General features: G+C 44.5%; 4 protein-coding genes and 1 long non-coding RNA gene across 9 annotated transcripts; 3 read left to right on the top strand and 2 right to left on the bottom strand.

Annotated features, from left to right (window-relative positions):
- The first annotated feature begins 1671 nt into the window (after nucleotides 1-1671).
- Nucleotides 1672-3072, top strand: LOC136355078 (uncharacterized). The gene is made up of 2 exons (XR_010739149.1): nucleotides 1672-2617; nucleotides 2730-3072. It is a non-coding gene; the product is annotated as an uncharacterized lncRNA (long non-coding RNA).
- Nucleotides 3073-7614: 4542 nt separating this feature from the next.
- LOC4327991 (small nuclear ribonucleoprotein SmD3b) lies at nucleotides 7615-10345 on the top strand. Its single transcript, XM_015767682.2, has 4 exons — nucleotides 7615-7887; nucleotides 7971-8090; nucleotides 8167-8223; nucleotides 9932-10345. Exons 1-4 carry the CDS (start codon nucleotides 7729-7731, stop codon nucleotides 9992-9994), a joined length of 399 nt encoding a protein of 132 aa, XP_015623168.1. The 5' UTR covers nucleotides 7615-7728; the 3' UTR covers nucleotides 9995-10345.
- A 172-nt stretch (nucleotides 10346-10517) lies between these two features.
- On the bottom strand, nucleotides 10518-12667 carry LOC4327990 (phytochrome-interacting ankyrin-repeat protein 2). Its single transcript, XM_015772259.2, has 3 exons — nucleotides 12060-12667; nucleotides 11542-11713; nucleotides 10518-10987 (listed from the first exon to the last, which is right to left on the bottom strand). The coding sequence occupies exons 1-3, from the start codon at nucleotides 12174-12176 to the stop codon at nucleotides 10776-10778; spliced, it is 501 nt and encodes a 166-aa protein (XP_015627745.1). The 5' UTR covers nucleotides 12177-12667; the 3' UTR covers nucleotides 10518-10775.
- A 2795-nt stretch (nucleotides 12668-15462) lies between these two features.
- Nucleotides 15463-18560, top strand: LOC4327989 (uncharacterized). Of its 2 annotated transcripts, XR_010739650.1 has the most exons (9): nucleotides 15463-16026; nucleotides 16105-16631; nucleotides 16750-16800; nucleotides 16893-17000; nucleotides 17455-17550; nucleotides 17645-17746; nucleotides 17830-17889; nucleotides 18012-18344; nucleotides 18466-18560. XR_010739650.1 is itself a non-coding variant. In XM_015771319.3 (8 exons), exons 1-8 carry the CDS (start codon nucleotides 15531-15533, stop codon nucleotides 18075-18077), a joined length of 1506 nt encoding a protein of 501 aa, XP_015626805.1. In that variant the 5' UTR covers nucleotides 15463-15530; the 3' UTR covers nucleotides 18078-18485. The 2 variants fall into 2 exon arrangements, 1 of the variants encoding a protein (XP_015626805.1); XM_015771319.3 differs by having other exon boundaries at nucleotides 18012-18485.
- LOC4327988 (thiosulfate sulfurtransferase 18) lies at nucleotides 18513-21215 on the bottom strand. Of its 4 annotated transcripts, none has more exons than XM_015771320.3 (6): nucleotides 20756-21215; nucleotides 20521-20619; nucleotides 20197-20270; nucleotides 19729-19799; nucleotides 19558-19611; nucleotides 18513-18833 (listed from the first exon to the last, which is right to left on the bottom strand). In XM_015771320.3, exons 1-6 carry the CDS (start codon nucleotides 20776-20778, stop codon nucleotides 18741-18743), a joined length of 414 nt encoding a protein of 137 aa, XP_015626806.1. In that variant the 5' UTR covers nucleotides 20779-21215; the 3' UTR covers nucleotides 18513-18740. The 4 variants fall into 4 exon arrangements, with proteins under 4 accessions (XP_015626806.1, XP_066164032.1, XP_015626807.1 ...); XM_066307935.1 differs by having other exon boundaries at nucleotides 19729-19795; nucleotides 20193-20270; nucleotides 20756-21022; XM_015771321.3 differs by lacking the exon at nucleotides 19558-19611 and having other exon boundaries at nucleotides 20756-21108.
- Nucleotides 21216-23010: the final 1795 nt, after the last annotated feature.

Genomic DNA, 23010 nt, shown 5'->3' with positions numbered 1-23010 from the left:
GCATTTTTTTAAGGAAATTTCGACTTTGTAGTTTTATCTTCTGGACATGACAAAAGTCAAACTTTAGAGAAAACATTCCCAAAGTATAGATATTTGCTGCTCAGCTTATATGAACTATGAACCAAGACATTTTTTTTTATTTGGATTTGATATTAGAAAGAAATGAGCATAGTCCATTTTATATGTTAAATTATAAGAAAAAAAATTATGCATCATCTCCAGAGTGTGTGTTTGGATAATGGAAAATGGGGGTGGGATTGGGATTGAGAAATAGATGAAGGATTATGATTAAATGAAAGAGAGAATGAATGGTTAGGATTTAAAATGTCTTTTGGTGGGTGGGAAATCATTTTACCATCCCATTAGCCAAACAAGTCTAGAGTGTAAATAAGCCACTCGTTCTTTTCGCGAAGCCCTTACAATGTACAGTCCTCCTCCTCTATCTCTACTGTATTCACCAGAGGTGAGCAGAAAGGGGACCCGTTTCTCATTGGTTTACATTAGGTATTTAAAGGGCTTTTCTAAAAAAGTCTTTAGAAGTTTAGATTGTTGTATAGGGTTTTGTCTTTCCATAACAATTAAGGAGTTAGATTTGTCTAGAGTCTTTTGCTTTTTCTATTTCGTTATGGGTGGCTTCTTGGTTCGAGAAGTTCTCGACGAAGAATTGTGAAGTTACAGTTGTCGGGTTATCAATTATCATATCGGCAGTACCTACTTTAGAGTGCAAGTGACAGGCTTGTTCACAGTTTATTGTTGTATATGTTGGAATTAATGAATGGGTCTTAGCCCACTCGAAGATTAATTCTTTGGAAAATCACAAAAGCCCACCTCATGGGATGGCATGCATGTGGAGTTTAGTACCACCTTGCTTATTCTAGGAGAGGGGGACCTCCTTAAAAGGGAGGATGCCCTCCTAGCCACTTGAAGCATGTGTGGTGGAGAGAAGAGGGGAAACACACGCGCGCGCTCGCTCGCCTCGCCTGGCCTGGGCAGGGCAGGGCAGGCGGCGCGCGTGCACGACGTACGCGTCGAATGGTCCGAAAAATTGGCTCCTCACCCTTGCGCAGATGCAGCCTCTTTTTGCAGTTTTGTTTTGCTGCAAATTCGGATTCGTTTTTGTTTTGGAAACGTTCCGAAAAATCCGATGCGTGCAAACGGCGTGGAGTCCGGATAAGTTACGCGCGACTTATCCGGTTCGGTTACGCGCAGTAGAGATCGTGCGGGCGCCCTGATCAAGCGACCTTTCTCTATATAAACCGACCCGCCGTCTTCACGCAATATATGCGAAAATCAATCTAGGGTTTGCCTCCTACTCTGTACTGCGCCGTCGCTCGTAGACTACTCCATCCCGCTCGCCGGCGTGCACCAGCGATCGGGAGAGCAGGTCTCCGGAACCTCTGCCTTTGACGTCCTGCACCGGGAGAAGGCGGCAATAAGGTTTTTGGGAAGCGCTTCGCGCGACTGCTCCCTGTTCGTTCGCGACGGCTCGCCTTCCTCTTCGCTCGCGTGTTTCGTGCCTTCGTAGACACCTGCGAAAAGTTTCGACCAAGCAGCCGGTCTTTTCGTCACCTCGGTACGTGTTCAATATGTTGCGCATATTTGATCTGTTCATGTTATTCTGCGTAGTTTACATGTGTAGATCTAATGATGCGTTCATGCTAGTTTTCATCTGTAATGTCATGACTTATTTATGGAATAAATTAAATCATTATATGCCCATAATCTCAACAATCCAAAAACCTTATTATAGGCACTGTGATTTTACTATGGCTGGTTTTGCCGATGCACTGAGGCCGGATAAATTCACCGGTGTGCATTTTAAGAGATGGCAGATCAGGGTCACTCTGTGGCTGACAGCTATGAAATGCTTCTGGGTGAGTACTGGCAAACCTGAAGGAGTTCTTACTGCTGAACAGCAGAAGCAATTCGAGGAAGCCACTACTCTCTTTGTGGGATGCATTCTTAGCGTTCTTGGCGATCGTCTGGTCGAGGTGTATATGCATATGACCGACGCTAAGGAGTTGTGGGATGCACTGAATACTAAATTCGGTGCTACTGATGCTAGCAATGATCTGTATATCATGGAGCAGTTTCATGACTACAAAATGGCTGACAACCGTTCTGTAGTCGAACAGGCTCATGAGATACAAACCATGGCTAAGGAACTCGAACTCCTTAAGTGTGTCTTACCCGACAAATTTGTGGCCGGGTGCATTATTGCAAAACTACCTCCATCTTGGAGGAGTTTCGGTACTGCACTCAAACACAAGAGACAGGAATACTCCGTTGAGGGGTTGATTGCGTCTCTTGATGTTGAGGAGAAAGCTCGGGAAAAAGATGCCGCGTCTAAGGGCGATGGTGGGCAGTCCAGTGCCAATGTTGTGCACAAGGCCCAGAACAAGAGCAAGGGGAAATACAAAGCTCAGCAGACCACCAACTTCAAGAAGCAGAAGAAGAACAACAACAATCCTAATCAGGATGAGAGGACTTGCTTTGTGTGTGGCCAAGTTGGTCATCTGGCTAGGAAGTGTCCACAACGCAAGGGGATGAAGGCACCTGCAGGGCAGACTTCTAAGTCTGCTAATGTGACCATTGGCAACACTGGAGATGGAAGCGGGTATGGTAATTTACCTACTGTTTTTTCAGTTAATCAATCTACTAATTGGTGGGTTGATACTGGGGCCAATGTACATGTTTGTGCTGACATCTCATTGTTTTCTTCTTATCAGGTCGCACGGGGTTCCACCGTCCTAATGGGGAATGGGTCACATGCTTCTGTTCATGGTGTTGGCACGGTAGATCTGAAGTTTACTTCGGGAAAGATCGTGCAGCTGAAGAACGTGCAGCATGTCCCTTCTATCGACAGGAATCTTGTTAGTGGCTCCCGTCTGACTAGAGACGGATTTAAGTTGGTTTTTGAGTCTAATAAAGTAGTCGTGTCTAAACATGGATATTTTATTGGTAAAGGTTATGAGTGCGGAGGCCTGTTCCGCTTTTCCCTTTCTGATTTCTGCAATAAGTCTGTGAACCATATTTGTGGCAGTGTGGATGATGAGGCTAATGTTTGGCATTCACGTTTATGTCATATTAATTTTGGCTTGATGTCTCGGCTTTCCAGCATGTGTTTAATTCCTAAGTTTTCCATTGTCAAAGGTTCTAAGTGCCATAGTTGTGTGCAATCGAAGCAACCTCGCAAGCCTCACAAGGCTGCCGAGGAGAGAAACTTGGCACCACTAGAACTCCTACATTCAGATCTTTGTGAAATGAATGGGGTGTTGACGAAGGGTGGAAAACGATATTTCATGACATTGATTGATGATGCTACTAGATTTTGCTATGTGTACTTGTTGAAAACGAAAGACGAGGCTCTAGACTATTTTAAAATTTATAAGGCAGAGGTTGAAAATCAACTTGACAGAAAGATAAAAAGGCTTAGGTCTGATCGTGGTGGAGAGTTTTTCTCGAACGAGTTTGACTTATTCTGTGAGGAACATGGCATCATACATGAGAGGACGCCTCCCTATTCTCCCGAGTCTAATGGGATTGCTGAAAGGAAGAACCGCACACTGACTGACTTGGTGAATGCCATGTTGGACACCGCGGGACTGCCTAAGGCATGGTGGGGGGAGGCATTGTTGACCTCAAATCATGTGTTAAACAGAGTTCCTAACAGAAATAAGGACAAAACACCATATGAGATATGGATTGGTAGAAAACCATCACTTTCTTATTTGCGCACATGGGGGTGCTTGGCGAAAGTCAATGTACCAATAACGAAGAAGCGCAAACTTGGACCTAAGACTGTGGACTGTGTTTTTCTGGGATATGCTCATCATAGCATTGCCTATAGATTTTTAATAGTTAAATCCGAGGTACCGGACATGCATGTTGGTACAATTATGGAGTCTCGTGATGCTACCTTCTTTGAGAGCTTTTTCCCAATGAAGGATACACATAGTGGTTCGAACCAACCCTCTGAAATAATTCCCAGTTCAATCACACCACCAGAACAAACTGAACATACACATGAACTTGTCTCTGAGGAGGATGTCAGTGAAGCTCCTCGAAGGAGTAAGAGACAAAGGACGGCTAAGTCTTTTGGTGATGATTTCACTGTGTACCTCGTGGATGACACTCCTAAGTCAATTTCAGAAGCATATGCATCTCCTGATGCAGACTACTGGAAGGAGGCTGTCCGTAGTGAAATGGATTCCATTATCGCTAACGGGACTTGGGAGGTGACAGAGCGACCCTATGGGTGTAAACCTGTGGGGTGCAAGTGGGTGTTCAAGAAGAAGCTTAGGCCTGACGGTACTATTGAAAAGTACAAGGCTCGGCTTGTTGCTAAGGGCTATACTCAGAGAGAAGGCGAAGATTTCTTTGACACTTACTCACCTGTTGCTAGATTGACCACAATTCGTGTGCTACTTTCCCTAGCAGCCTCACATGGTCTTCTCGTTCATCAAATGGACGTTAAGACAGCTTTTCTTAATGGAGAGCTGGATGAGGAGATCTATATGGATCAACCTGATGGGTTTGTACTTGAAGGTCAAGAAGGCAAAGTGTGCAAATTGTTGAAGTCTTTGTATGGTCTGAAACAAGCTCCTAAGCAATGGCATGAGAAATTTGACAAAACATTGACATCTGCAGGCTTTGCAGTCAATGAGGCAGATAAATGTGTGTACTATCGCCATGGTGGGGGTGAGGGAGTTATTTTGTGCTTGTATGTTGACGACATACTGATATTTGGGACAAACATTGAGGTGATAAATGAGGTTAAATCATTCTTGTCTCAAAATTTTGATATGAAAGATTTGGGAGTAGCTGATGTTATTTTAAACATTAAGCTAATTAGAGGTGAGAATGGGATTACACTCTTGCAGTCTCATTATGTGGAGAAGATTTTGAATCGCTTTGGCTACATTGATAGTAAGCCTTCTCCAACACCTTATGATCCTAGCTTGTCGCTTCGCAAGAACAAGAGAATTGCTAGGAATCAACTGGAATACTCCCAAATCATTGGCTCGTTGATGTACCTGGCTAGTGCAACTAGGCCTGATATCTTCTTTGCTGTGAGCAAGTTGAGCCGATTTACCTCTAATCCGGGAGATGATCACTGGCGTGCGCTTGAGCGAGTAATGCGCTATCTGAAAGGTACTGTGGAATTGGGGCTTCACTATACTGGGTATCCTGCGGTACTGGAGGGTTATAGTGATTCTAACTGGATCTCTGATGTGGATGAGATCAAAGCCACTAGTGGATATGTTTTCACACTGGGTGGTGGTGCTGTTTCATGGAGGTCTTGCAAACAGACAATTTTGACGAGGTCAACCATGGAAGCAGAGCTAACGGCACTGGATACTGCTACTGTTGAGGCAGAATGGTTGCGTGATCTATTAATGGATCTGCCTGTTGTTGAAAAACCGGTGCCGGCTATCCTTATGAACTGTGACAATCAAACGGTAATTGTCAAAGTGAATAGTTCTAAGGATAATATGAAATCGTCTAGACATGTGAAAAGACGATTGAAGTCTGTCAGGAAATTAAGAAACTCCGGAGTTATAACGTTGGATTACATCCAAACAGCGAGAAACCTGGCAGATCCCTTCACGAAGGGACTATCACGAAATGTGATAGACAATGCATCGAAGGAGATGGGTTTGAGACCCATGTGAGTTATACTATGGTGGTAACCCAGTCTATGTGATCGGAGATCCCGTGAATTAGATCCTGGGAAGAACAAACCATTAATAAACTAGAGGAGAGTACCAATATATATACCCTCTCTAAGTGAAGATGCATATACTCTCGTGAGCTGCAAGGCAGGTTGGCTATGCCTTAATGAGTTCTGTTGGCTTTAATTAGCAAAGATGTTGTCCTGCAGAGCATTCTTGAAGGAACTCACCTTTGTGAGCTTGACTGTTGGTCGCAGTCCATGAAGATTTTGGGTGAATCTTCTAGGAAGCTTACTAAAGACCTAGGAGTATGACTTATACGCTCCACCCGAGGGGTAGTCTACAGACGGTCTAGTACCAGATAAGACTTTGAGTGAAACTTGCTTGCACAAGACTTGCAATTCAAGGCGTAGTCCATTGTTCAAGTTGTGAGTAAGTGTAGCTTGGAGTTCTAGGTGGATGTTCAACCTTAATTGGTCTCCATCGAACCGCTGGTATATAAACAGTACATTGGAAAAGGCAAATCTCAGTGGGATTTTGAGATTTGGTGGGGGATTGTTGGAATTAATGAATGGGTCTTAGCCCACTCGAAGATTAATTCTTTGGAAAATCACAAAAGCCCACCTCATGGGATGGCATGCATGTGGAGTTTAGTACCACCTTGCTTATTCTAGGAGAGGGGGACCTCCTTAAAAGGGAGGATGCCCTCCTAGCCACTTGAAGCATGTGTGGTGGAGAGAAGAGGGGAAACACACGCGCGCGCTCGCTCGCCTCGCCTCGCCTCGCCTGGCCTGGCCTGGCCTGGGCAGGGCAGGGCAGGGCAGGCGGCGCGCGTGCACGACGTACGCGTCGAATGGTCCGAAAAATTGGCTCCTCACCCTTGCGCAGATGCAGCCTCTTTTTGCAGTTTTGTTTTGCTGCAAATTCGGATTCGTTTTTGTTTTGGAAACGTTCCGAAAAATCCGATGCGTGCAAACGGCGTGGAGTCCGGATAAGTTACGCGCGACTTATCCGGTTCGGTTACGCGCAGTAGAGATCGTGCGGGCGCCCTGATCAAGCGACCTTTCTCTATATAAACCGACCCGCCGTCTTCACGCAATATATGCGAAAATCAATCTAGGGTTTGCCTCCTACTCTGTACTGCGCCGTCGCTCGTAGACCCGGCGTGCACCAGCGATCGGGAGAGCAGGTCTCCGGAACCTCTGCCTTTGACGTCCTGCACCGGGAGAAGGCGGCAATAAGGTTTTTGGGAAGCGCTTCGCGCGACTGCTCCCTGTTCGTTCGCGACGGCTCGCCTTCCTCTTCGCTCGCGTGTTTCGTGCCTTCGTAGACACCTGCGAAAAGTTTCGACCAAGCAGCCGGTCTTTTCGTCACCTCGGTACGTGTTCAATATGTTGCGCATATTTGATCTGTTCATGTTATTCTGCGTAGTTTACATGTGTAGATCTAATGATGCGTTCATGCTAGTTTTCATCTGTAATGTCATGACTTATTTATGGAATAAATTAAATCATTATATGCCCATAATCTCAACAGTATATATATATGAGGAACAAATATGGTGACCGATACTCTTTCACATGCTTTTGGAGTTAACTAGGCTTGTTTGCTTGTATATCTTATATGACACTTTAAGATACGAAGTCTCGGAGATTTGTCATTTCTATTCCTTTTAACAAGGGGGTTTAATCTTGTATGTTATTTAATACATTCTACATTGTTAACAAAAGGCATAAATAAGCCATATTACAACGTTAAATACGATTTTTTTTATTGAAACGTGGAGAAGCTCTGTTGTGTTTAGGCCCAAATTCTGAAGGTTTGGCAGAGACAAGTTTGGGCCTTTCATATTGATGGTATTGGGCTTGGGCCCATCGAAGTCGCCCCCTCGCCTCCATCTCTCTCATCTGCCCTCCTCGACTCGACTCGACTCCCCTCCGCCGCCGCCGCCGCCATCTTCCTCCTCCACCAGACCACCACCACCACCAACAACAACTCGTCGTCGCGTCTGCCTAGCTAGGGTTTCCCTTCTCTACCCAACCCTAGGAGGAAGATGAGCCGCAGCCTTGGTATCCCAGTGAAGCTGCTGCACGAGGCGGCGGGGCACGTGGTGACCGTGGAGCTCAAGACCGGCGAGGTGTACCGCGGCTCCATGGTCGAGTGCGAGGACAACTGGAACTGCCAGCTCGACAACATCACCTTCACCGCCAAGGTACCCTTCCTTCCTTCCTTCGAATCATGCGCCTCTTCTTCTTAGATTCTTGATTCTTTCTGTGCACATATATATATGTATAGGACGGCAAGGTCTCCCAGCTGGAGCACGTCTTCATCAGAGGAAGCAGGGTCAGGTTCATGATCATACCCGACATGCTCAAGAACGCCCCCATGTTCAAGCGCCTCGAGGCTAGGATTAGGGTATTTCTTTTCACCCACTCTCTTTTCTCCTCCTCCTCTTGGAATTGGATTGTGACATGCCTCTCGCCTCCTGCAGGGTAAAGGCTCAGCTATTGGTGTTGGCCGTGGCCGTGCCGTTGCTATGCGTGCTCGGGTAATCATCTGCTCTGCTTGCTTTCTCCATGATAGTTTCACTTCTAACCTCCTAGCGTTCGATTCATTACTACTGCTTGCTCTAAATTCGATTAGAGAAAACAAATAGCACTGGCATTTTCAGGGAGTTCATGCAAAAATTGATAATGGTCCTGATCCTTTGTTCTGATGAAAATCATCCTTTTTCAAAATCATCATATTGCCGTCTGACCATGTCATAGACAGATAAATCTTCAGATAGGACAGTTTGGACCTAGTTTTCGTGCAACTAATCTTGCACTAGCACCATAAGGCAAATTGAAACTGAGCCACGCATATCAATTTGTCAATGGGGTCTTTACCTCATCTTTTTGCATGACAATCAGCAGGTCCTCTTAGAAATAACCATTGGGTAATCAACTGCTTGCTTTCAACATGAAGATTTCACATCTAACCTCCTACTGCTTGATTCATCAGTATTGCTTGGCCAAAATTCGATTAGAGAAAGCAAATAGCACTGGATTTCTATTTTCAGGGAGCTCATGCTGGTCAGTGTAGTACATGCAAATAATTTTAAGCCTTTGCATTTAAAACTGTTATGGTCCTTGTTTGTTGTTCTGATGAAAAACATCTCTCTCTTTTTTTTCTTTTTCTTTTTTTTTTCAAAATCACGTTGCCGGCTGATGGCTAACCATGACATAGACAGATAAATCTTCAGATAGGAGAGTTATGAGCTAGTGTTTGTGCAACTAAATCTTGCCCTAGCACCATAATGCAAACCGAAACTGAGCCACACCTATCAATTCATCAATGGAGTCTTTGCCTCATCTTTTTGCATGACAATCTGCAGCTGCTCTAAGAAATAACCATTGTAGGCAGGAGTCATGTTACCTTTAAGGAAAGGAAGTTTCTATCCAGTCATTAGTATGCTTGGTATTATGTGGTTACTTTTCTTATTTTGCCACAATTCCCTAGTGCCATATTCAAAATTGCTCATGTCTCAGTGTTCCAAAAAATGGTTCTACTATATCATGCTTGCCTCATATACATGAAGTGGGTGTCCCTATATTTTGGTGAATTGCCTGTTTGCTCACGTGGTTGGCTGTCCAGTGCCCAGTTAGACCATATAACCTACTAGATGGGTGACTCCATGACTGAATGAATCCATTTACCTTTTCCTATAACCATACTCTGCTTTTCATTCTTTCAGTAACATTTGCCCAACATATAATGCAGAATATTTAATTGTGAATGTGTTTACAACCATGTGATGGTCCATCATATTGCTATCAACTCAAGGACCATTAACTTTATGCACTCTGTTTTAACTCCATTAAGGAACAAGGACAGTATCCCATCGTGCAGTGATTCTGAAATGATATAGGCTGGTGAATCTTAACTACTACTATTATATAATCAGTGCTTGCAAATCCATTGATTTCATGCATTGAGTTTCAAACCTACTAAAGACAATATAAATTGCGTTATGCCGTGATTCTGAAATTAAGCTGACAAATATTATGTCAACTGTTAACAAGTACAAAGTTAATCTTCTCTCTGTTAATACTTTCCCTTCATCTATCACCTTGAAGCATCTATATTTAAATTACACAAACCTTTAAGTATTTAGCGTAAGGTTATGCACATGTACTAACTGGCCTTCAAGGCTGTTTTTTGATGTGTGCTCTGTTTGTCGCAACATTTAATCTTTTGACCTCCAATTGATGCAGGCTGCTGCTGGTCGTGGTGGTGGTCCAGTTGGACGGGGTGGTGCACCTCCTGTGAGGCGGTAGATTTACGGGCAGCTCATTGTATGCTGTTATGATATGGAGGAAGTCCAGGGAGTCTTTGTGTTCATCATCCAAAACGTTGGTTCAGCAGCCAGAGTGCATGTGAGCTAAGCTTATGTACCTCCATCCAGTTTAGTTTGCCTGTGTGCAGAATGGATGGATGCATGCCGGTGGTGTTAACTCGTAAGCATGATGTATTGCAGCGAACTTTAGTAGCTCGGCTCAAGTTTTCATAGGTGGGGCAGCGTTTTCATGTATGTAGACTAGTGACTCTTGACTTGTTTCGTTATTAATCCACTGTACCCTGCTGCCCGTTGATATGAATGAATATTGCTGCTACTGTGCTATTGCTGATTTTTTTTCTTTTTAATGATGATGAATTGACGATGAGCGTAAATTCGTATCGTATGTGGCTCCATCGACCTTGCAGCCAAAGTAGTAGAACCTCCGGTGATAAGCGTCAACACATCCTATTTCTTAGTAAGAGCAACAACATCAAAAAAGAAACACATTGCATACTGTCATAGGACGCAAACCGGATATTGATTCTGATATTAAGAATGTGTAGTAGAATACATGCTACCAGTGTAGTAAGAACACAATGCAATTATCGAAAACACAAGTAACCCCACAACAACATCGCAATGCATGCTAGTACCATGTCGCATGTAAGATTCACATGGTAATTCGTTCCAATTTCACAAAGTAAACGTGACCCTTGATGTTTACAAACTCTGTTGATCCAAGATTGACCTCTTTGCCAGACTGAGGAGATTGCTTTCCTCTAGCTCTCCGAGCCCAGAGAAGTTTCACCGGTCGAATCACTTTCGTCTTGCATGCGCTTCATCTCATATGCCCATTCCAATCCAGAGCAGTAATGGAGAGGAGGATTGAACCTGTGGTCATTCATGTCAGGTGGCAAGAATGCACCATTCTCAATCAGAAACCTGACAGCTCTTTTGTTCCTTTCCTTAGCAGCAATATGTAGAGGGGTCCCTGATTCCACCAAACGAGGAAAATGTAAGATTCCGGAGGTAAAGTGACCTCCTCTTTGAGTGTACAAGGTGTTTTAATAAATTTAAAACCACTGGAGAAGTTGGGAACAGAAAACTGAGCAAATAAATAATTTCATCCAGAACATTACGGTATTTGCAATTTGCATAGTACAACATTGCAGGTATTAAATGAAGACATACACCATTCATGAGAAAGTTACTTGTACGTTTCGATCTAATGAGCAAGACATCAGAAACTTCTGAGTATATGAAACATGGAGTAGCTTTCATTCAAGGATATGGTCTCCTATAATGATTGAATAAAAACAAGTCAATCCACTAAACTAGATGGGGTGTGCAATCAAGCAGCAGTAGTGAATATAGAAGTAATCTGCTCAACAGAGGACTGAAAACAAGGGGGGGCATGAAACCTTCTTTATATGTAATAATAATAAATAGAAACTGCTCTCAGACCAATCGTAAATAAAAGAGAATAGGCAAGCTCTAGAAGCATGAAAATGCATGCAATGACTGGGAAGAAACATTTGAGCTTACATCCACAAGCTCCTTTTGTGCGAGCATCAATATTTGCACCCCGCTCCAGTAGCTCGTCCATGATTTTAACATGTCCACCCTGAGCAGCCAAATGCAGGGGGGTAGCGCCAGGTGATTTTGGCCCCCATGCAGGTGCATTGACATCCATGCCATCATCCAGGAGACGCCTCACCTTAGGAAGAAAAAAAAGAAAAATCAAATTTATTGTTTCAATGGTGATGACATGAAGGCTAATTTATTTGGCGACTAATGATAATTTACTACTCGTAGTATTTATCCTTTATTACTATTTGCAGAGATGGTTACATTCCTTGTTGTTTGATTCAAATTATGAGTTGTTGTTAACCCTCCTCTATAATCATTCAGTACTGTTATAATCTATGTAGTAGAAGAGTATGCGTTATCTTTAAAGAAGCATTACGATGGTGGTGGTGCTGCGTGGAGAAAATAAGCCAATGCATAATATAATTATAATAGAGCAGTTAGTAAAACGTAAGAGATGACAACGTGAGGATTACCTGGTTGAGGTCGCCCTTGCGGGAGGCGACGTGGAGCTGGTTCCAGCCGCGGTCGTCGCCATCGCCGTGGCGGGTCCGTGCCCGGCTCATGCTGAGAGAGCTGCGGAATTGCACCATCCGGAGGCAGGCAATCGAGCGGAGGGGAGGGGGCGGCTAGAATAGGGCCGCGACGACGGAGGGAGAATCGAAATTGAAACCGAGTCCGAAAGCGAACCGAACCGAATCGAATCGAATCGGGAAGGGGATTAATTGTTTGAGAAGGGGGGAGGTGGGGGAAGATGGATCGAGCGAGGAGAAATATATTAGCGAGAGGAGGAATAGTAGTTACCCATGCCGAAGGGAGCAAAGGGATTCAAGCCTGGACCGAGCGCGCGGAGCTTCTTGGGGAGCATCGGCGGTGGAGACGGCGATGGGGTGAGCACCATAGTATGTGCGGAGCGATCTATCTATCTATCTTCCTTCTCCTCTCGCGCGCGGCTGGGTGAAAGTGTTGGAGAATTCGCTCGAAATACTAGAGGGAGGAGGAGTTGGGGATCATCGCAAACCCTAGAACTTACGAACCCTAGCTAGAAGACGACGAGCCGAGACGATCCTCTTTCTCTTTCCTCTCCGCCTCTCCTTCCTTCCTTCTCTTTTGTAGACACTAATCTCCTCCTCCTCCTCGCTATCTGTCGGACTCTCTTGGGCTGGACCCCAATCATATTCTATATGTGATACATAGATGAAATAAGTTCATTATAGGTCCCTTAACTTGACAACGAGTCTGATGTCATCCTTTAACAGAAAAAAAAAAACAGATATAACGGATCACTCAACCGTCATAACCGGTGTAATATTGTTGACGAAAAAATCGAACACACCGGCCTAGGAGATCTGCTTAGCTCTTGTGCAGGTCCAAAGATTGGTGAGATGCGGGCGTGCCAGTCAGTTTGATCCTGCAACTGACAAGATATGCAAATAGTAGATCAAAACAGTCGATCGGATGACAAGCCGATGGAGTAGTTCCAGCCGATAGACGATAATAGCCGATGCCTATACCAGCCGATAGAGATAGGGTTTAAGCAATCGGCTATATGTCCAATGTAGATGATGATATAAAGGCAATCGGCTGATGATGATGTAATAAAATAACAATATAATCTAGTATAAACCAATCGGTAAATAATGATATGATAAATAGGCATTGATCCGAAGGTTAAAGCACACATCGGCTGGAGGTCCGATGTCATGAAATCCACAATATTAGATTAAACAGTGAAACATTTGTTGTCATCGGCTAAATCCAACTTATATGTATATGCAATCCTTATGAGTCGATGCAACGCCTAGATAACTCATCGGCTGAAACCCCGATGAAACCCTTATTGGCAGTCAAAGGCAGGCTAGAGATTATGGTTCTAAGCACGACTTAGTAGATCAAACTTAACTGATGCAGCACTAAGTATGAAAAGAAACACAATATCTAGACAATCAAGCCGTCGACTGAATTTTCAGGGTGGTAGATGTCTAAGCTAATCTAATCTAGCATGAAGATTTAGCCGATACCGGCAGAAACCCTAAAACGAGAAGCAGCCGATAGAGCTAAATTGATATGCTAAGACTAGATTAACAGAGACATATGATAAATAGGTAAGCAAATATATCATCCAAACCAGAGCAATCCAAGAGGTCGAATGTACTAATGCAGCCTTGAACGACGCCGATGTAGATGAGACAATTGCCTGGGCCGACGGAACATTGGACTTACCCCTTCTCTGGAGATCGAACACCGATGCAGCCCCGCGTCAGGTGCCAAGTCCCGCCGGACGATAAAATAAAGTAGAAAAGGTAAAAGGTGGCGATGCGCCGAATTGTATTGATCGTGAAGATAAATTACATAGACCCCGGGTGTACATATTTATACCCATGGATTGATACAAATCCTTGTCGGACAAGAAAGAAACTTTCCTAAAGATAAAAGGAAAAGATAAAGTCCTTATAGAACACTAAACACACTTTCCTAAAGATAAAAGGAAACTAATAAACTATTCCTAATTAATAGATAACTTGTCGTGCCGTATTCTCTTTGAACTCGGTCTCTTCTGGATAAGCTTCCTTTAGTAGATCAATTTCCTTAACTGAATATAGCAAGAATTCGACAACTGACGACTTGGCAACTCTCATCGGCTAATCTCAGGACTTCGAAGACGATGCTGACTCTAAGCCGATGATTACTCCGGGCTTACCAAATTTCACTGTTAACAAATATACATCCCACGACAGTATAATTGATGGTTTTGTCCGACGTGACAATTTAACCTGAGTCAACAGCGTGTGAGTTAGTGTGGGACCCGTATTCAGGGCTCTCTTCACCTCTCTCTCTCTCTTCCTCCCCTTGTTCACATCTCATTGGCCAGCACGGTCCAGTTGTTGGGGGGACTTGGAGCTGGAGGAGGCCGACTATGACGTCAAGGGTGGTGGTGGTAGGCTCACATGTGATGGGCAGAGGGGGTGGCATGTTCATCGGTAGAGGTGGGGATGGCAGCACCAGCGTTAGGGTTAGCATCGGTGGAGGTGGTGAAAGCGTCACTAGAGAAGACCAATGGTGAGGAGGACGACAATTGACATCCATGGACCGTTGCGCCCTGTCCCGACGCCCGCTGCCACCACTGCTTGCCTACTAGGTCACCTCGCTCCAGGCCTCCAGCAGCTCCTCCTTCGCCCGTCCTCATTCTCGCTGCTCCTCATCGCTGGTGAGCTCCCTTCATCCTCCTCCTTCGTGTGGCTGATGTAACGGCGATGCGAATATGGGGTTGCACCATTGCGTCGGAGGGAGATGGTGACAAGACGAGCCAACGACGACAATGTCAGTTGCAAGGAAGATGTCGACACCACTGTCGCGGGCCTTGGTCTCCCTTTGCTCCTCATCGGCTATCACTACTACCACCTCGTCGTGTCCCGCCTCTACCACCGCTAGCTACCTCTATCCTACAGCCGTTGGAAACGAAAGATAGGGAAGAGGGGCTGTGCCAATGCCGATGTTCATCCCCCACCCTCCCAACAGGTATCCTTAACCCTGCTTCATCATTGATGGTATTGGAGTATTAGACTAGGAAAAGGAAGGGGGAAAGGGTAGAGAGAAAGAGAGAATAACGGGTGAGGGGAGCCCTGACATGTTGGGCGCACGCTGACTTAGATTGCAACGGCGGACAAAACCACCCGATATACTGTCGTGGGACCTATATTGTACCGATTTTGATAATTGAGGGACCCGTTGTATCTGATTTTTTTTTTGTTCAAGGATAAAATCGAACGCGCTGTCAAGTTAAAGGACCTTAAATGAACTTATTCGTAGATAGATAGATAGATAGATAGATGGGCCACTAAGAAATGTAGATGGGGGCAGGCCGACACACAAGTCAGTATAGTCCGGAAGGTCCAGTAGTCACTTGGCTACCAAAACCCTTCTCCTCCTCCGCCGCCGGGAGGTTCATGGCCTCCTCCGCCGCCGCCCGGTCCCGCGCCGCCGCCTCCGCCGCGTGGGCGCGCCTCCTCTCCCTGCGCCCCAGCCCTCCCGTATCCTCCACCCACCATCTAACCCTGCGGATCGCCTCCCCTCGCCGCCACTTCGCCTTCTCCGCCAACGCCTCCTCCGGCAGCTCTAGGCTCAAGCAGATCCAGAGCGAGCGGGTCATCCACGACCTCTTCGCCGAGCTCCAGCGAGAGCGCCAGCGGGACCGCCAGGAGGAGGATGAGGATGAGGGTGAGGATGAGGACTACCTGGGCGTCAAGCCGCTCATCGAGAAGCTCGAGCGCCGCAGGGCCAAGGAGGAGGCCGCGCCGGACGATTCCTTCTGGGAGCCCACCGACTCCGACAGTGACGAGGAGGACGAGCGCTACACCCCTGACGCCATCAAGCGCCGCGTCGACGAGTTCGAGCGCAAGTGCAACCGCCACTCCGAACTCCTACGCTCCTTCGCCGAAGCCGGTAAAGCCCATTCCCCTCTTCCTTCCTTCCTTCCTTCCTTCGCCAATGCCCACTTCAAACACCTCCCGCTGTTGCCAGAAACCCTTGACGATGCCCACAAATGGATGACCAAGATCGACAGATTCGAGGAGCGCCATTTGAAGCTTCCACTGGAGTACAGAGTCATCGGCGACATGATGAACCGCCTCAAAGATGCCACCGGCAAGGACCGCTTTCTTCTCCTCCAGAAGCTTAACCGAGCTGTTAGAATCATGGAATGCAGGGAAGCATACGATCCCAGCAACCCCTCCAATTTCGGGGTCATCCAACACCAGCAGGTCGGCTCTCCGGAGGATCTTGTGCTCAATGCTGGCTTTGACAGGGAGAAGCAGATGATCCAAGGGGCTGGTGACGACGACGACGACGAGGAATTCAATGAAGACAAGGAGAAGGATGATCTGCTCATAGAGAAGTTGAATTCTATCGAAAAGAAGATCGAGGAGAAATTAGCTGAGTTAGATCATACGTTTGGTAAGAAGGGCAGAGTTCTAGAGGAGGAAATTAAGGATCTTGTTGAAGAGCGCAACTCCCTCACGGAGCATAAGAGGAGACCTATGTACAGGAAAGTAAGTGATGTTCATCTCCGAGCTTTCATTGGATTGGCCAGCACCCTATCCTGTGGTTACATTGCTTTCACTTGTTGTTATTGGTATTACCTAGTTACAAATCTTGTGCACTTTACAGGGTTTTGACGTCAAGGTCATTGATGTTAATCGGACGTGTAAAGTCACAAAGGTGAATTCTCTTAGTTCGAATTCAAATGATCACGCCTACTAGTAATACCCTTTTGTCTGACCCATTACCCAATTATGCATTTCACGTCTCAGGGAGGCCAAATAGCAAAATTCACAGCATTGTTAGCGACTGGAAACTACCATGGTGTTGTAGGATTTGCAAAAGCTAGAGGTCCGACAGCCAAGATTGCAATTCAAAGGGTATGGATCTTTCTTATTCAACTTACGTTTCAGTGCCACGTCTACAACTTGTTTGGTAGAGCCTTTTCTTGTAGTCGGTGCGACTTTATGATTGCCTTCTCATTCAGCGCGCAAAGAATAGTCGCTGATGTGTTATCCATTTCATTGTTGGCTTGTTCACCTTTTCTTTTGGGATGTTTGTGCAGTGATTGTGGTGCTAACCTATGTGCACTGCATATGCCTTTTTTCTCATTTCAGAACCTTTTTCATTTATATCCTTGTTAATGCAGGATTTATTACTAGATGCAGTAGAGTTTTTTTTTTCTTATGGCCCTATACCAGTAGCTTCCTCTTATATATTGTCGTCGAGGATCCTCAATTGCGGGTTTGGACATCTGATTAGACTAATACCTGAGCTAATTTATGCCTCTTGCTGGCATCCAATACCTTTATTGATTTTTTTTTTCGTTTGCAGGCTTATGAGAAATGCTTCCAGGACCTCCATTACATGGAGCGATATGAGGACCACACAATTGCTCATGCAATTCAGGCCAAATATGAGAAGACAAAGGTAAAAACACATCTGTGTATCTTAGCGCTCTTCTTATTTATCTGTGGTTTTGCTGCAACTTATGTGGACATGGTTGCTGCTTGTGTATGTTAAGATATACCTCTGGCCTGGACCAATGAGAAGTGGAATGTCTGCTGCTGGTAGGACGGTTGAAACAGTACTGTATTTAGCTGGTTTCAGCAACGTCAAGTCAAAGGTGCACTTCTTCTAGATAGGCAACCAGTTATCACTCCATCCGTGCTTGAAAGATAGTAGTAATTTTCTGTCTTTTACTTGCAGATTATTGGTTCAAGGAACCCCCTGAATGTTATCAAAGCTCTCTTCATAGCATTAAACGCCGTGAGTGCCCGTTACTCGAAATATATTTAGCTTCTCATTGCAACATTTGGGCAATATTTATTTCTTCCTTTATTTTTTTTTTTCAAGTAGAGAAATGATTTGTCATGTTGCTTTGTTTGCAGATTGAAACGCCAAAGGATGTTGAGCAGAAGTTTGGGCGGACCGTGGTTGAGTCATACTTATTGTAGTCATCAATTTGTTTGTCCTGTGGAGCTCGCCATCTGGCTGTGGCGATGGACGTCCAAAGAAAGAGCTAATTGCACATCTAACCGTGTGATGTGTGGTCTTCATTTGTTTGGATGTTGGTTTCTCTACACTTTGCCCTGCAACCGGCAGTCTGAGATGTGAGACTGTAATTTTTGAGGTGATCGATCAATCAATGCTTTAGTGCCAACGGCGCAGCACATAGCAGATGGCAAGAGAAGCAAACGTTTGATTGATGATTCTTGCATAAGGTGGCCTGCCCCTTTGGTATGAGTCGTTCGTTTGGATTTGTAACCAGAGGCTCTGCCTCACGCCTACTGTTATGGTGGATTGGCAAACCGGCCACAATATGCTGATTTAGAGATAATAAAGTCCTTGAACATGTGTAGCTACTTGGTTGATTGATGTCATCCCGGAGATTTGCAGACGCATCGTGCATTGCATGCATGATGATCAATTTTATTCAATTGGCTGCCTCCATAATACCAGTAGTAACAAACAGGAAAACAGGACGCACATACATATACATGGCAGGGCACACGAAGCAGCGGCTAGCAGGCAGATGAGAAGAGGGGTTGGAATGAGATACAGTAGATACAGTAGAGTCCGTGTTTATCACTCGCTCATCTCATCGGTGCTGCAAAGCGTTAATACATTGTATGAGGAGGAGTGTTTATGGGGAATCCATTGTCGAGCCACGCTGCGTAGCCTCCTCCCATGTTCTTCACGTTCTTGAACCCCTGTTGCAGATACATATATACTGTATGTCAGTCATGTTACAACTCACTCGTACTCTCCCTCCGTTCCATAAAAAACCAATCTATTCTATAAAAAATCAATCTAAAACTGGATGTGAAACATTTTAATATTATGAATCTGAATATATCGTTGTTCAGATTCGTTATACTACAATATGTTACATCCAGTTATATATTCATTTTTTTAGACGAGGAGTATGAATCATGACCTGTCCCGTCTTCCTTTACTTTATTTGTTTCACTGTATGTATATTAAGGGAGTGTTTAGATTCAAATGTGTAAAGTTTTGGCGTGTCACATCGGGTATTATAAAAGGTATCGCATGGGTGTTTGGGCACTAATAAAAAAACTAATTATAGAATACGTCAGTAAACCGTGAGACGAATTTAGCCTATTTAACCCATCATTAGCAAATGTTTATTGTAGCCCACATTGTGAAATCATGGAGAAATTAAGTTTAAAAGATTTGTCTCGCAAATTAGTCACAATCTGCGTAATTAGTTGTTTTTTTAGCCTATATTTAATCATGTATGTATGTGTTCAAATGTTCTATGTGATATGGTGTAATTTTTTTTTTGTGTGTGGGAAGTAAACAGGGAACAAGAGACAGAGCCATCAACAAGGCAATGAGAAACGTAGAGAGAGATGATGGTCGATCAAGTACAAGTGCAACTAGTACGTGTTTGATTAAAAACATCAAACTTACTGCTTCAAGGAGATCAACGCATGCTAGCTCCGACCTCTTCCCGCTTTGGCACCCCTAATAGTTGGATTGTTTATTTTTATTACAAGGTTCGTCAATTAGATCGAGCACATATATTATTTCTTGTCAAATAAATATTTTTTTGGGGAATTTTAATTTTAATTCGTATCGTACCACAACCACATGCTCCTCTTTGCTCACCAGCGACGAGAACTGCTCCACAAACAGAGGATTCTTTTCCCTCCCTGCAACATGGATGATAATAACGCTCATAAATATAATCATGCTTGTTAATTACTCCCCCCGTATGTACCTGGACGAGCACACGTCCACGTTCATAAATCAGATGCTCAACATGCCCAGGTACAGACACAACCCAACAACCAGAAGCATCATGCATATAGTAGTATATCGTTTTGTAGTGGGAAATTACTATTCATGAAAATGATAGGAGTGGATGGATATGTTTGAGCGAGAACGAGATCGATATGTGTAGACAGAATTTCTTGTTCCAAATTCTTAAAGTACTAGTATTGAATCATAAGAGTATATATATTGATTACGCTAGTTATTTGGACGACGATGAAAAATGGTGTAAAAATCTGGACAGATTAAAGTGAATTAATCGGCTGGCTGACTTGCCTTGCGGCGTGACGAACATGAAGGGCACGTTGAGGGAGTTGTGTAGATGGCCCTTGTTCATTTCCTCCTCTGTCCTGCATAATCATGTTTAATTGCTCTATCAATCAGACGAAGATACCAGCACACATAGTCATGCATGTGCTGTAATTTCATTTCTCCAACAAATTAATTAGGAGGTATATATATATGCTCTCGTTGCTCATGCATGAAGAAATTAATTAAGGATGGATCATATATATCCTGATATTCATATACTCCTACATGATATCGATAGATATAGCTAGGGGAGGATGCAAAGACAGACAGACAGATAGGTAGTAGTACCTGACGTCGACGTAACGGTGGCCGGCCGAGGTGATAAGGTCGCTCGCCGCCGCCACATCCACCGTTACCACCGGCACCGGCGATTCAGAGCCGGCGGCGCTGCATGCATTAAGGCAGATACATATATACCGAGATTTCAATTTCTTCATATATATAGATTATAACTCTTTTACTATCTAGTTGCTAGCAGGTCATGAATTAGTACATAAATATATATAATTCTGATCTGACTGACCTGGTTTCATAGGGAGGCGCCATTGCAATTGCTAGCCTAGCCCTGCTCTCTACTAGTAGATTATATATGCACACACAACTTAGAGGAAGAAGGAGGAGGAGGTGTATATATGATGAATGTATGTGTTAGTTGGGCACGTGCAGTGCTAGCCTAGAAGAAGAAGAAGAAGAAGAAGAAGAAGAAGAAGAAGAAGAAGAAGAAGAAGAAGAAGAAGAGAGGAGGTTAGCTAGGTTAGGTAGCGAGATGCACGGAGATGAGGCCTTCCCCCTCCTTCGATTTATAAGCTATCAATCGCGCGCCTATCAGTTCCAGCTGCACTAATTAAGCTAAGCTGCCAGGTCATCAATTATTTTATTGATACATAGCTCATTGCTCTTCTCATCTCTTATCCTTGTCTTCTCCACTTGTTCTTACCTCCTGATTAACCCGCCCCTCTATGTTTGGCTCTCTCCCTCTGTCCATCTGATCCTTTTAATTATCTGATTATATTATCGTGGATTATTTGTTTCGTCCTTCAATATATGATCAATTTTATAGCGTTCTCTTAAAAAGAAAAAAAAAAGGCAGCTACTTGAGATCGTCCCCTCCTGATAAAGATCCTTTATTGAAGAAGTCACTCTAATTTAATTAAAGTTTAATAGAAATGGATTACATCTCTAGTTCTACCAATGGGTACATAGTAAAAAAAAATCTTAAAGTAAGAAGAAAGACATAAAAAAAAGGTGATGGGGGCATATCCCCAACTCCCGCTAATAAATAGATGAATTGAAATGTCATTTCTAAAATCACATAGATTTTAGCATAAATTACGTAGGTACTACGCCACCCAAACCGGTATAAAAGACATGTTGTTTATGTGATAGCATCATACATTAAGAGTTGGAACACATGAAAATATTGATAATTTTTACTGTCCAGCAGGTACCTTGGTACCTACCGGTACATGCAATTTGAGCCATCGATTTCGTTTGATCCAACGGGTGAGAAAGAGTTGTACCTAGTAGTATTGTCCACGTGATTTTACAGAGCATAGAGAGGTACTAAAGAAGCAAGGGTAGTTAAGTAATTTCGCATGTATCTTCTTCATCTTCCTCCTGTCTTTTCTCTCTCCAAAAGATGCTGCATGCCTGCATTGATCGATGGCTCTCACCAGGGATGGACAGGCTAACCGGAGTGGAGGTGGAGGGGGCCGACGAGCCTCCGTGCATCACTTCCCCCAAGCTCGCCGGTGACATACGCCTACCGCGGCCCTTCCCCTATCGCTACCGGATTCGAGCACATCGACAACTGACGCAGGTCCTCGTCGCCTCCGCCGCCGCGTAGCAGCCTCCGACGCAGGCGCCGCTGTCCAACACCACCGGCGCCGACCACCCCTCCTGCTCCTCGTTACCTCGCCGCCGTGCAGACACCGCCGGCGCCCAACGCGCCGCCGTCCAACACCCCGCCGCCAACGCCTCCGGCACCACCGGCGCCGACCACCCCTCGTCCCGCTCCCACCACGCCCTTGCTCTTGGTTTGGACTTGCTCAGTTGCTCTTGGAGTCTTCGTTGACACAGTCACTCAGTCAGAGAGAAGGAGCATCACGAGCTGCTTAGCGTGTGATATTTTCTATCTTACCCTCCGTGAATGAACGGCCAGATTTAAATTGGTACCTCGAGGTACAATATGCTGGACCGGAGCAATGCTCGAAAATATTATGTATAATGTTAGACAATTTAATCAAACTTGTTTCCTGGATTATGTAGTTGAAAGGATAATTTATGTTGTAAATGTATCAGGAAATAACCTTTGATTGCAAGGAACATTACTTTTGTCTGTCCTTCCAGTATCATGTATAAACTATATCAAAGTGCACCTTAATTAAGGGTTGTCATGAGGGGGACAAGCAAAGTCTTAATTTTCTTTTTTGGCAATTTGTCTTAATTGGCTTAAGCAACATGCATGGATCGATTGACACATCAACAGAGAACGTTTTGTTCTCTGTTAGTAGTTGACACACAAGGGATAATATTTTCCTTATTGGTGCTTGTCTTACCTTAAGGCGTGCTCAATTAGGCATCGATCGACGGACGACGTACGTACGGAGACCGATTTTTAATTTAAAATTGCGTCTCTAGAAAGAAAGAGATGAAGGCACTAATTAAGTGTGATTGAAGATGAATGCATGATGCAATGGATGATATCATCCACGTATAGCTAGCTAATTAAGCTAGCGCTGATTTTCTGTGCTGGCTGCGGGCAAGCTAGGAGCACTC

Source organism: Oryza sativa, chromosome 2 (assembly GCF_034140825.1).
Source record: "Oryza sativa Japonica Group chromosome 2, ASM3414082v1".
In the NCBI taxonomy this organism is placed as follows: Eukaryota; Viridiplantae; Streptophyta; class Magnoliopsida; order Poales; family Poaceae; genus Oryza; species Oryza sativa.
The sequence above is the reverse complement of the archived record's forward strand: the minus strand, read 5'-3'. Positions and strand labels throughout refer to the sequence as shown.

Excerpts from the sequence above, each read along its gene's own strand:
- LOC4327991 (XM_015767682.2), top strand. The coding sequence starts at position 7,729 with ATGAGCCGCAGCCTTGGTATCCCAGTGAAGCTGCTGCACGAGGCGGCG. Across the intron at positions 7,888-7,970 it reads ACATCACCTTCACCGCCAAG|GACGGCAAGGTCTCCCAGCT; the intron begins GTACCCTTCCTT and ends ATATATGTATAG. Across the intron at positions 8,224-9,931 it reads CCGTTGCTATGCGTGCTCGG|GCTGCTGCTGGTCGTGGTGG; the intron begins GTAATCATCTGC and ends CAATTGATGCAG.
- LOC4327990 (XM_015772259.2), bottom strand. The coding sequence starts at position 12,176 with ATGGTGCAATTCCGCAGCTCTCTCAGCATGAGCCGGGCACGGACCCGC. Across the intron at positions 11,714-12,059 it reads GCAAGGGCGACCTCAACCAG|GTGAGGCGTCTCCTGGATGA; the intron begins GTAATCCTCACG and ends TTTCTTCCTAAG. Across the intron at positions 10,988-11,541 it reads CACAAAAGGAGCTTGTGGAT|GGACCCCTCTACATATTGCT; the intron begins GTAAGCTCAAAT and ends TGGTGGAATCAG.
- LOC4327989 (XM_015771319.3), top strand. The coding sequence starts at position 15,531 with ATGGCCTCCTCCGCCGCCGCCCGGTCCCGCGCCGCCGCCTCCGCCGCG. Across the intron at positions 16,632-16,749 it reads GGAGACCTATGTACAGGAAA|GGTTTTGACGTCAAGGTCAT; the intron begins GTAAGTGATGTT and ends TGCACTTTACAG. Across the intron at positions 17,747-17,829 it reads TCAGCAACGTCAAGTCAAAG|ATTATTGGTTCAAGGAACCC; the intron begins GTGCACTTCTTC and ends TTTTACTTGCAG.
- LOC4327988 (XM_015771320.3), bottom strand. The coding sequence starts at position 20,778 with ATGGCGCCTCCCTATGAAACCAG. Across the intron at positions 20,271-20,520 it reads CACCGTTACGTCGACGTCAG|GACAGAGGAGGAAATGAACA; the intron begins GTACTACTACCT and ends ATGATTATGCAG. Across the intron at positions 18,834-19,557 it reads GCGTTGATCTCCTTGAAGCA|GGGTTCAAGAACGTGAAGAA; the intron begins GTAAGTTTGATG and ends TATCTGCAACAG.